Source organism: Theropithecus gelada, chromosome 2 (assembly GCF_003255815.1).
Source record: "Theropithecus gelada isolate Dixy chromosome 2, Tgel_1.0, whole genome shotgun sequence".
Lineage (NCBI taxonomy): Eukaryota > Metazoa > Chordata > Mammalia > Primates > Cercopithecidae > Theropithecus > Theropithecus gelada.
Window position 1 is genome coordinate 156942723 of NC_037669.1, and position 13164 is coordinate 156955886.

Consider the following 13164-nt stretch of genomic DNA (forward strand, 5'->3'; position numbering starts at 1 on the left):
CAACATATTTTCTTTAGAATCTTCAAGAGAACCACATATCAAGATAGGTAGGGTCATGTCTGTTGAATTTGTAACCTTGGTGAAATTTAAAGATAAAAACATATTAATATTTTTCTGGCATGTTTAACTGTTACATGCTCAGTTGATTGGTATAATTCTCCAAAAAGAACTTCCAGAGATATGAACAGTAGCATTCAAAGATGAACAAGACACACACACACACACACACACACACACACACACACACACACACAAACTGATTTCTTGGTGACTTTGGGAAAGGACCTGGCTCCATGCTGAGCACATAGTAAAAGCATAGCACAGAGAAGAAATACAGGTCTAGGTGAGGTGATTTAAACCTTCCTCCCTTCATGAAGTGCTTTCTGCTGAAATTGCTTTTCTGCAAATGCACCGAAGCCACTTGCTGGTCCTTATATTAGACAGGAAGGATTTAGGTATTTCAACTTTCATTGACGAATCCACTTCAGGAAATGAAATCCTTATTTGATTTGTTCGAAGAAAATGAATCATAGATTTTTTCTAACTGAAAGGGACCTTTCGAGCTCACCTAGCTCAATGCCTTTAGTTTATAAATTGGGAAATTGAGTTAACAGGTTTGCTCCAGGTCACAGGGTGACTCACAGCAGAAGCCAAAGCAGAACCTTGGTCTCAGGACTTCCAATCTGGTGTTCTCTTTGTGATTTCTGGGTTGCTATCTTCTAGCTACAGCCCATGAATGAGCTTCTTGATGAGAAATGTCCCCATTTGACATTACTCAGTGACTTTCAAGAGTCTTCCAGTTATGATTATCTGTGGAAGAACCAGCAGCAACCGCAAAGCCAAGCTTTAGGCAAGAAGGCCTTATGGAGCATGTCAAGAACCATGTTAACTAAACCATGGGATACTGGCCACAGCTTCAGGAATTGTTCCTAATATTAGGGAAGAGCCACCAGGTTGAAGTCCTTGAATTTGAGTGTCAAGAAGGAAAAATTCAGTTATGGATTTGTATGCTATATAATCCACGGCACAATAATTTTTAGAAAATTAGTAATAATGAACCATCTACTGAATGTGTGATTGAAGCATAATGGTATCTCTCACATGTTGATTCAGGGCTAGAACTGTAACCACTCTCCAAAGATGCTATGACCAGGGGGAAAGGAGAAGTTGGAGGGGAGGAAACAGTTGGGACTAATCCTTTTCCTTTCTTCTCTGAGTAGGGATCCTAAAATTATCCTACTTCCCAGAAGATGGACCCTGTAGAACTGAACTGATGACCTATTTTTCGATTTTATCAAGCAGCAGATACGTCAATTAATGTTGCTATGCTCCAGGGTTCGGCAGTAAGGCTGAAATTAGATTTATAGATTACCTGCCTCCATGCAGTGTGAGGAGTCAGAAACGCTTCATTTCCCTCTCTCCTCCTGGCACTGCCTGCTCCCACCACTCCTTTCTTACCATGCCTGCTTCTCTGTTTTCCCGTGCTCCTCTCTTGCCCCCAGGTTTTCTTCCCCTGCAAGCTCAGCTCATCATCATGAGAAATGCTGGTGTCCAACATGCCTCCATGACCTGGGCCCCAAATGAAAACAGACCCTAGGAAGAACAGCAGTGTAGGGTTTTGATTTTCTGCAGGCTCCTGAGAATGAATCTCCCTGTTCTCCTACACACTCCAGTGACGGAGTGTGATCACAGTCCCCAAATCAAGCAGTGGCTCTCTCTGAAGTCCAATCAGTTGACTGGTAGGAAATAAATGACTCCCAAAAGGGTCTTGACAGTGGTTCCAGAAAATGCTTTTCTTCTCACATTGCCTTTTATTCAAGTTTATTCAACTTTGTTTATTCAGCTGTCTTCATGAGATCTCTGATCATAAATGAATGTCTCCAGGAAAGCATAGACAATGCCTTGCACTGACATGAGAGGTGTGGCAGCAAGGACAGTGAGAGATAATGTACACACAGGATGACTGGAGCTCTCATGCCACTCCCTAGCATTTTTGTTTGAGAAATAATTTTTCAGTCAACTAGCATTTACCAGGTGTACACTGTGTTAGGTATATATGTTTGTTTCCAAAGACAAAGCATGACCCCATACCCTCAAAGAGGCTGTCCTAAGGAAGGTGCATGGGCCCAATAATCTACATCAGTTGTTCCCCACCCCTGCACCCCCAGAAAACAAACGCCACTACTGCCTAGTGACCCAGACTGGGCAAAAAGCATGTTCCTGTTGTACAAAGGTAGCTTCAGCAGTGTGCTTCTAGACAAGTGCCCCAGCTACCCTTCCACACTACAGCCCCTAAGCTCTGTTTCTGAGTGCTGGAGCTACCATGTAGGGGTTGATAAATTACCAAACAGGTCCACACTTACTCTGGCCTTCATATACACTATTTTTGCTGTTCCATCAGCCTACCTGCCTGCTTCTTGCTTGTCTGACAAATTCCTCTTCTCTGATCTCAGATAAATTCTTCCCCCTCTTTGAAGCCTCCCCTAGATTCTCCAGGGAGATTTAAGAACTTCTCCACTTACTACATCTGTACTTAACTCATGGGGGAAAAAGTATAAGATAGGCAAATGATTGCTAGAAGCGTTGGGCACTAGCAGGAGTAGGGACTACATTGGTGGCAGGCGGTACTCTCTAAGATGAACGTAACAAAAGCTCCCAGCTATCATGTGTAAGAAGACATTGAGTTGATGTCCCTTCATCAAAATGTGGGGCCTGTTTTCTACCCTTGTATCTGGGCCTGTCACTATGTTGGAAATGACACTATGTGGCTTCCCAGCCTGAGTCACAAAAGTAACACAGATTGCCCATTCTTCTCTTGGGATGCTTTTTCTTGAGACCCAGCTTGCTCTAAGGCAGTCCAAGCAGGCCACCTAGAAAGGTGGCAGCTGACACTCAGCATTGACCACCTAATATATGAATGAAGGAGGCTTCAGACAATTCTAAGCCTCAGCCCTTGAGCTACTGCAACTGACTCCACATGGATCAGAGGTGTCCCTCCCAAACCTTGCCCAAATTACAGATTCATGATCTAAAGAAACTGTTGTTGTGCTAAGGCACTGAGGTCTTGGGGATGATTTGTTATGTAGCATTAGAGCAAGGTTTCCTTTATCTCTATAGGCACAACATCCAGAATAGGGCCTGGCCAGAGCAGTGATCCCAGCAATGTGTCCATGACTGACCCTTTAATCTGCAGCCACAGCTATTGTTTGGTTGCTTTGGTAATGTAGCCAGCTACTGGGTATCACCCTGAAGTTCCTGCTCAGAAGGCTCTGCCCATTCTTTGATGCTGCCCACTGGACCCTCTGCTCTCAGTTTCTGCTTCCTGGCTGAAGCTATCAGCTTCCACTCCCCAGATATCAGCATCATGGCCATTCTCACTCACCCTTCATCTAGGTGCTCAGTGATAGCCTACGGAAATGAAAACAGTTTCACTGTGGGCCTGGCTCTACTTTGGGCATATTCTGACAATGATCTTTTACAGGTCTCCCAGCCAAAGGCCTTCAGCAACTCCCTACTTCTGCTGCAAGTTGGTTGGGAATCTTCACCAACCACAGAAATACCCATGGATGCTTGTGACACAGCCTTGTAAATGAACCTGTAAATGCAGAGCAGTCTGGGAGGGTGGCTGTGCTGGTGAAAGGCAGAGATGGCCACGGCTGTCTGCATGAATCACACAGGGCTATACAGCAGCCAAAAGTCTCTTCAATCTCTGTGATTCATGCAGATGCCAATGGCCATTCTTTGCCCCTCTCTATTCATTTTATTCATCCAACAAACATTTGTCAATGCCCTACTCCATGCCATCCTCCTCCTGAGGATCCCACAAGCACTGTTTTGTTCTCTTCTTTCAGCAACAAATCTCTGCTAACATCTCCAATGCCCATTCGCACTGGATCAGGCGATTCCTGAATGGTAGGTTGTACTCATGGAACCCCTCTCCCCAGCCACCATTCGCCTGCATCCAAGTGCGTCATCAAACCCCTGAGTTGCTCTTACCCTGAGGAAAGAATCCAATGCACCATTCTCCATGAACTCTGTGATGATCATGACAGGCCGACTCTTGGTGACCACACCCTCCAGGCGAATGATGTTAGGATGGTCGAACTGGCCCATGATGCTCGCCTCACTCAGAAAGTCCCGACGCTGCTTCTCCGAGTACCCTGCCTTCAGGGTCTTGATGGCCACATAGATTTCCCTCTTGCCTGGCAGTTTCAAACGCCCCTTGTACACTTCTCCAAACTCCCCTGCAACAGCAAAAACGCCATTAATATCCTCTTCCTTCTCAGTCTGTGGAACCAAGAGGGAAGGCATCTAATGGAGAACAATGGTGCTCCAAGTGGAATTGTGATTAAAGTGGCGGGAATTGAAATAGTCTTCTCTCATTGTAACTATATTGTTTTGGCTGTGACCAGTTCATGGCAAACACAAAAGGATTACTAAAGTACATGCCTTACCTTGATACTTAGAAAGAGTTTGGGTAACTAAAGTGGAATTTCAGAATATATATGAGTTTGTTTCTCCCCACATTTAATTTTTCCATTGTGTCCCAGCTGAATAATGGAAATGAAAGAGTCAGTTTCACTTTGGCAGGATCATGATTCATTTTGAGCAGATCCTGGTGCAAGAACATTCGGGGGATAGGGGACATGTTCAGATACCTTGGCCCTCTGAATGAGATGTATACTGTTTGTGTTCCTACACTGCTGGGAGAGCATTTGTGTTTACTGGGTGCCCCAGAAAACAGACACTGAGGAGTTAGGAAGGGAAGAGGTTCACTTGTGAAAGACAAAAGTGAGAGGAAGCAGGATTGGGCAGACAGCCCAAGATCACCACGCAGACCTGATGAAATCCCAGCTAACCCAAAAGGGAGAGCCATAGCAGAGTTCCTATTGCAGAAGCAGCCCGGCCCTCACATCTCTGCCATGCTCAGTCACTGGCTGGGGGCTGCTGGGAAGAGCTGGGGCCCTGCAGGAAAGCCAGGGCTGACCCTGATGGGGCTGCAGCTGGAGGCTGTCAGCTAACTGCACTTTTGGCAGATGAAGAGCAAGTTATTTCTCCAAACAGGCATGAGCTGCACACCTCCATGCATGCCACAACATTGAAACATTTTCACAGTAAAGTCACCAACAGTAAAAACAATTATGGTGATACTACTTCATAGCTGCCTAAAAAAAAAATCTGTTGAATCCTGTTTAACATGCTTTCAAAAGTTATTTTATGATTTAATTTGGCTTGGTAACCTCCAATTCTTTCATGTGAAGCAGTTGTGTCTACTTGTAAGAGCAGCAGAAGAAACATGGCTTTCTGCTGGGAAAACTTTCTCTCTCACTTTCCAATTCTGGAAGAAAATGTTGGAGCAAACTGAGCAATCAGAGAAATTACTCGCCATATTAGAAAGGCAAGTTAACATTGCTCCTGTGATTCATTTGGGAGTTCCTTTTGTTTTCTTGCTGCAAAAAAAGATTGGAAGGAAGCTGTATGAAAGGACTATTATGAAAAACTGCTCCAGAGTCAACAGAACTTGATAGAAACTGGGGCTGGAGTAGAGGTTGGTTAAGCACCATTAGGAAGATTTCAACATGGACCTAACACTCAGATAAATATCATTTATAACACTATTTGTTTTGGGGGGCTGTTCTTTTTCGTTCCTCCTATCCTTCCTCCCTTTCTCTCTCTCCCTCCCACCTCCCTCCCTCCCTCCCTCCTTTCCTTCCTTCCTTCCTCTATTTTTTTTTTTTTTTTGAGACAGGGTCTCACTATGTTGCTCATGCTATACTTGAGCTCCTGGGCTAAGCAATCATCTTGCCTCAGCCTCCTGAGTAGGTGGGACTACAGGTATGCACCACTGCACCTGGCTGCAACACTGGTTTTCACATTGAATCATATGCTCTTTTGGTGAACTGCTGGAGGTCAGACCAAGTCTCATGCATGTTTGTAGCTTGCACATCTACTCCACTGTGGTGCTTGGCACATAGCAGACATACCAGTAAAAGTTGTTGTATCATATTTATTATTATATGTTTGGCTTTTGCCTTGCTCACTCTTGGGTTACGAACTGCTGAAGATTCTTATCTCTGCTTTATCCAGAAGTAGAAGTACCAGTATTTGAATTTGTATGTTAAAAATATATTTACTGCAGCATCATCTTCCATAGACAAACACTACAATAGCTTAACTTATTTAGTATTTAAAATGAGTAAAATTTAAAGAAAAGTACTAGACAATACAGACCTGTCACAGACATGTATGTGTATATAAGTGTGTGTATATATATGTGGATGTATGCATATATGTGTCTAGATATATGTATGCATGTATATATGTAGCATATATATGTATGCATGTAGATACGTAGCATATATATAGCATATATGTATGCTATATATATATAACTATGAGCTAAATGAACACAAATTACATATTTGATAAGTATACTAATGGAAGAATATTAGTTACTATTTCTTCCTTGTTGCCATAATAATGGGCTCTATTTTCTTTTAGAAAAAAGCCACAGTTGATAGTTGAGGGTAAAGGTGTGTTAATATTTCTTTGTGGAGGAGACAGTACACAAACATGCATTTATTAACCACCTACTATGTGCCAGGAACTGTGCTAGGCACTTTGTGTGACTTATTCAATCTTCACAACACTCCTGGGAGGTAGGTATTACTATGGCCATTTAAATAATAAGGAAACTGAGGCACTAGGAAAACATGTCCCAATCACACAGGTGGGAGTCACAGCCAGGGTTGTTGTCCATACCCATCTCTTCCTGCCATACTGCTTCCAGAGAGCTATGTTTCAGTTAGCAGGGCCATGGGGAATAAAGCTACATAGATATGAAGTTATAGTTCAGGGACTATCATGCCCCAAATATGCAGGTCCAAACAAGTCATATAGAGTGACTATCACAGCAACTCAATATCCAGGTGAGAGCAAAAGAAGTGATACTGTTTCATAGGCAGATGTCCTTTAGGTAAGCCTCCTGCCTGGGAGCTGGGTGGCATCAGAATATTTGGAAGTCAGTGTATTTATCAGTTTCTATATATCAACGTGTGGAGTTTGGAAAAGTGCTCCAAGTAAATCTGATGTCCTCCACAACACACAAGAAGACTCCAGTTGAGAAGTTCTGTTCTACCTCAGTGGTTCTCAAAGCTGGCTGCCCACTGGAATCACCTGAAGAGACTTACAGAGTCCAGAGGCCTGGGCCTTACCTCAGAGATTCTGACGAATTGGTCTGGGTACAGCCTGCACATTGACATATTTAAAAGCTGCCCAAAGGATTGGCTACATAATTTGCAGAGCATGGTGCAAAGTAAAAGTGCAGGACTCCTTGTTCAAAAATGTGACCAACCACAGAGAAATAAACCAAGTGCAGGTCCTTCTGAACGTCGGGCCCTGTGCAAATGCACCGGTCACAGGTCCATGAAGCCAGGCCTGGCTGCCCAGTGATACTGACATGCCGCTCAGGCTGAAAACCATAGGCTTAAACCATCCAAGCACTTTTCAAATGAATTAGTGAACTGCCAAAAGCCATGGCATTCCTGAAATTTATCTCTGTACTTCTGAATACTTTTGAAAGCAAAGCACACATATAGGCTGCCTCATACTGCACAGGGCCTGGCACATAGTGTGGACCTAATAAATGTGAGAGGAGAGAAAGAAGAAAAGAAGGAAGGAAGAAATCAAAGATGTATAGGACAGTATGAATCAAACTACTTTCCTAATTGGGAAATGTTATTTAATTTTTAATCTGTGTGACTGGTCTTCAAGTCTAAAAACTCATACAGTTTTTAAAAATTATAAAATAGAAACATGCCTTCTTTGGGTAGGGCATGGTGGACTTTGTGATTGGTTACCTTCGTGGTCATGGTGTCACTGCTCTCAGAAATCTACTCTGCAGTGACTTAAAGAATGGAAATTCTGTAAAAAGAACTCCTTTTCTGTCTGGCAAAGAAATGTCTTCATATTCTCCAAGCCGGGAGGTTTTCAAAGCACCAACTACAAAGGATGTCACTTAATATCTAATCCTCACTAGGAGATTATGTTCTCCCCTGTAATTAAGTAGCCCCCTGAGTGCAGCTGGAGGGAAAATTGGTAGTGAGTGGAGGAAGAAGCTCCATGTCTATACCCAAACCACACCTGAGACATTGGATGTTGGTGGGCCCTTCATTTCTCCAGAACTTAGCTTTCTCATTGCTATACAATAAAAAGAAGTGACCAACTGTCTTGCCTTACTAACAGGGTGTTGGGAGAAGTCTAGGAGAAAGTGCTTTGTAAACTACAAACCGTTTGAAACACTTGTGGGTGGTTATTTATTTATTTATTTATTTCTTTTTTGAGACAGAGACTTGCTGTGTCGCCCAGGCTGGATTGCAGTGGCATGATCTCGACTCACTGCAATCTCAGCCTTCCAGGTTCAAGCAATTCTCCTGCCTCAGCCTCCCACCACCACGCCCGATTAATTTTTACATTTTTAGTAGAGACGGCAGTTCACTATGTTGGCCAGGCTGGTCTTGAACTCCTGACCTTGTGATCTGCCCACCTCAGGCCCCCAAAATCCTGGGATTACAGGTGTGAACCATCATGCCTGGCCTTTATTTATTTATTTATTTTTTAGACAGTCTCGCTCTGTTGCCCAGGCTGGAGTACAGTGATGTGATCTTGGCTCACTGGCACCTCCACTTCCTGGGTTCAAGTGATTCTCCTGCCTCAGCCTCCCAAGTAGCTGGGATTACAGGCTTGTGCCACCACTCCTAAGTTTTGTATTTTCAGTAGAGACAGGGTTTCTCCACGTTGACCAGGCTGGTCTCGAACTCTGGACCTCGGGTGATCTGCCTGCCTCAGCCTCCCAAAGTGCTGGGATTACAGGCATGAGCCACCAGGCCAGGCCTGTTTTAAAAAGACAAAACAGAAGTAGGTAGTCGGGAGGGAGAGTGCAGAGCAGGGGGTCTCACTGGAAGAGAAAAGAGAGGAAAAGTAGGTTTCGGCAGCCTTTTGAGACTTATGGTGACTGATCTAACACACATCAGAGCTTTCTGCCAGGGGACATGGTGAAGTTTCCCTGCCAGGTGCCTGAGCATGGAGGGTGTCTTCAGGTAAGCCTAGGATGCTAAAGTCTGGGCTTCTGGCCCTTGAGCACACCACAGCCTACAGCCTTATAGAGAGGTGGGAGTCAATGGGCATATTGCTATTATTAATAACAAACAGGAAATCAATATCGTGTGTCACTTACAATCTAAGAAATTGCTGTTGCCTGTGATCTTTGACTTCAGTTTAATATAGTATCTACAAGAAACTATTTTTGCTTTTTGATAATTTTCCTGCAATTAGGGCCAGGACTTGATGTCTATGCTACTTCGATTCGCCATCATCTGAACTCTAAAGAGCTTCCTTTTACATGAGCTCCAAATCATGGCCATAACGTTTTCATTTTCAATAAAAATTCATAATACCTAGAAAATATTTCTAGCAATTCAAGAATTAACATTATATTTAAGACAGACACTTAAAGGAAATGATTGTGCTGGGGAGTGGTTGTGGTTGATTCTTTTCACACAGACTCTTTACTGACAGTAAATGCAGCCAGCCTAATTTTGGTCCGACTGGACTTTGATTGGCACATATCTTTGTGGCTGACATTGGGTCCTCTCCTATAGCCAAACATCTATTTGGTTAGGACCCAGATCCAGCTGTAGGCCAGTCTAGTGGCCGATGTGCTCAGCAGTGGTTCTCGAACTGTGGTTCTTGACCAGAAGCATCAGTATCACCTAGGAACTTGTTAGAAAATGCACTTTTCCAAAACCCACCTAGACCCACAGCATCAGAAGCTCAGTAGGTGGGGCCTGTGACCCGGGTTTTAGCAGCCTCCAGGTGATTCTAATGCCTGCTTCATCTGTTTGAGAACCTGGCCCTCAAGACTGTCAGCTGAGGGTAATTTAACCAATTCCTGTGCGTTTCCTCCCAGACAGCTGCTGAAATTATTCCGTACAAGTTTCAGCTCCTTGCCAATTCCTCTTTCCTACCTTCCTTGACAAAATGAGGAAGAGAGAAAAAGTGGTTCAGCAGCATTAAATGCCTCAATATTATATGTAAAATCAGAAGAAAAGAATTCTCAATTTTTGAAAACGAAACATTCACCTACCAGCAGATATTTCAAGCAGTAGCTGCTGGTTGTACACAGCTCAAATCTACACAGAATTGCACTTTTTTAAAAAAAGCAGCATTCTGAAGTCAAAAACTGCCTTGGGGGAAAAAAAAGGAAAGCGGAGCTACTAGTTACTAATTCAAGCTTACACCAGAAATGGAATTTTTAAAGAATACATTTAAACTAGGTTTTAAAGCATGATTTCAAGCAAGTTTTAACACACTAGCCTGTGCAAGATAAATGAGTTATGGCTAAACCAGGGAGAGCAGAACCATGGTACACACGCCACCACTTCCTGACCCTGCACAGAGGACAGACATTATTAGTTGATCACAACCATCGTCAGCCTTTCACCAGAGCTCCTCAGATACTCATCACCAGACCACTGAGTTGGCACATGAGATGGAACCTGCTTGACAGCCATGGTATTCACAATACCTAATATCCAGGGAGGGAGGGAAAATGGTTTTCTCTTTTCTTGTAAGTTTTTATAGTTGTTAGACAACGGCATACTTATATATCACATGTGTGTATATATATTCACACACATACATACATTTATATTTTATATGTAATTAGCTTATTTTCATGAGCAAGCACTTATAATTAAAGATGCTAAATATCTCAGTCCTTGTACTTCCTAATGCTGATAATTGATCACACTTAGAAGAAGAGAACCAGAAGACAGGACCAGGGTATTCTATGAGGACCATGCTCTCTCCAGGGCATGTGGGACAGTCTTTGTAGCATCACAATAGAGTAATAATGAATTCTAGGACAGTATCACAATTCCCAACAAAGAGGCTTGAGTATTCCAAACTGCTAGACGGAAGCAATGGGTATTCCAAACTGCCATCAGAAGCAATGCCTCTGTATACTGAGCCGCTCTTTTCCACAGCAGCGAGAGTGGCAGCTAGCCACTCTGTAACTATATGCAACAGACCAAGGGTTGCATTCATGTGAGGGTTACATTCTCCGGATCTAGATCAGCTCTAGCTGGGTTTAAATTCTAGCTCTACCATAAACTTAACTGGCAGCACAACCTTCGGCAAGCTATCCTCTGAATGTTGATTTCCTTACTAGTTACAAGAAAATATACATGTGTACACATACATATGCTCTAACTCACAGAGTAATAAGAGAGTTAAATGAGACACATGCTTGTGAAGGATGTAGAGTATTGTCAGACACACGGTGAGTGTTCAAGAGATGCTAGCTACTTTGACTATGTTCCTGAAGACATGTCTATGATTTCCTCTCCTAGAAATGCTTCTTGCCGTAACTCCTATTCAACGTGGAGCTACCCTCATGCTGCCTATCTGCACGCTGAATGACCCCAGGACTCTCAAACTTGCTAGTGACCTTTCTGCCAAATCATCCCCAAGGAAACCTGGGCCTTTGTTGGCCTCACAGATGACTCCATCCCCATCCACACATATCACACATTCCCTCATCCCAACTATTCTCACACAGCCCTTTCACTACAGGCTTCCTTCTTCCAGACAATCATCCATTCCTGGAAATGTTGAATCAATAGCTGCTAGAGTCAGAGGAGAACGTATTTATTAATGAAAATACAAATGGCATGTCTTCTTCTGGCAACAACTTCTGGTGACACCTTTACCTACGTAGTCATGCTTAGGCTGTTGCATACAGTTATACGGGTTTCACACTGTACAACCCAGGAGTGCCATTCAAGCTGTAGAGCCCTGACTCATGTTCTGGGCAAGTCTACTGATCAAACTGACCAGAATTAACCAATACATTGGAGTTGACCTATGAGACGACGTCTGATAGTCAGACTCATGGTAACAATAAGCTGATATTCTCTGAACATATCAAGGTAACCTGCTGCCCTCTGTAAAGATACTTCAATTACTCTCATTATCTGCAGTGAGAATAAGAAGGGTCAGCTTTCCTTCACTCCACTGGGCCACTTTCCGAGCATCAGATGATTCATGATCTCATGCCACCTCTCCAGTCTCTCTTCATTCTCCCAAACACTATCTAGTTCTCCAGATTTTTAACACTGCCATGTTCTCCCACCAAGAACCTACTTTCATTTGCCATATATAACAAATATTTAATTGAGCCATGCACTAGGCAGGTACCAGACCAACAAAACACATACATTCCTTTGCTCCCACAGAACTTTGAGCCTTTGAGGAAAGATGGACATTAAACAAATGATTACTTAAAAATTAATGATTTATTATTGTCTTCTTGGGTGGCATCACACCTGGCTCACAATTATTATATTTTTATTTCTTTGATCAACATTTGCAACAACTTTAGGAGAAACTTTGGCAGTTGATGCAACTCTTCAGCCTCACAGTTTCTTAATTGTCCTCCATGGGTCTTCACTCACATGCACAACTGCCACTCCCCACACCCTGGGTGCCAGGCAGCCTTACTCTCCCTTAACCTGAGGCCCCTCATTTCTGATCACAGCCTCCATGCTACCACTCCCCATCAACTCCCATCAACTCCAGGCACCAAGCCTGGAGTCACTCCATTCATCACATTCATTTGGGTATACCCCAGTTTGGATAAGTTTAGTCACTTAAATGCAGCCTCGATCCTAGCATCAACCATCTCAAAGCCTCTCTGTACCATCTAAACAAAACCCCACAACCTCCAAGGTTTTACCCATTCTTTCCCATCCCCCTCTTCCAGTCCAATCCAAGCAGAGCATTTATAGGATTCGGCTCACTAGAACGTTGGTCCTTTCACCCACCCTGCTATGAAACCTATTTTCTATGGGATAAAATTCATATAGCAGCCTCTGGATCTCTAGATCTTGGCCTGATTCTCCAGATTTAGTGTTCAATACTTAACCACAGGAAATCCCTCCCCAGCAACTTTCTTTCCCCTTGTTCTCAGGATGTGACATACAATGTCAGTCCATCCAAAGCCTTCACAACCTCAGGGGCCACTTTGTTCCCTCTTCCCTGAGTCCTCTCCTGCCATCAAGCCTTCTCTCCCATCTCCAGGGTTACACATTCTCGGGGCCCTCC

General features: G+C 43.4%; 1 protein-coding gene across 1 annotated transcript in view; it reads right to left on the reverse strand.

Annotated features, from left to right (window-relative positions):
• EPHB1 (EPH receptor B1) overlaps positions 1 to 13164 on the reverse strand; it is a 444507-nt gene that overhangs the window by 56128 nt on the left and 375215 nt on the right. The window contains exon 11 of the mRNA XM_025377642.1: positions 3997 to 4244. Coding sequence (XP_025233427.1) covers positions 3997 to 4244 — 248 coding nt within the window. The remainder of the gene's footprint in view (positions 1 to 3996; positions 4245 to 13164) is intronic.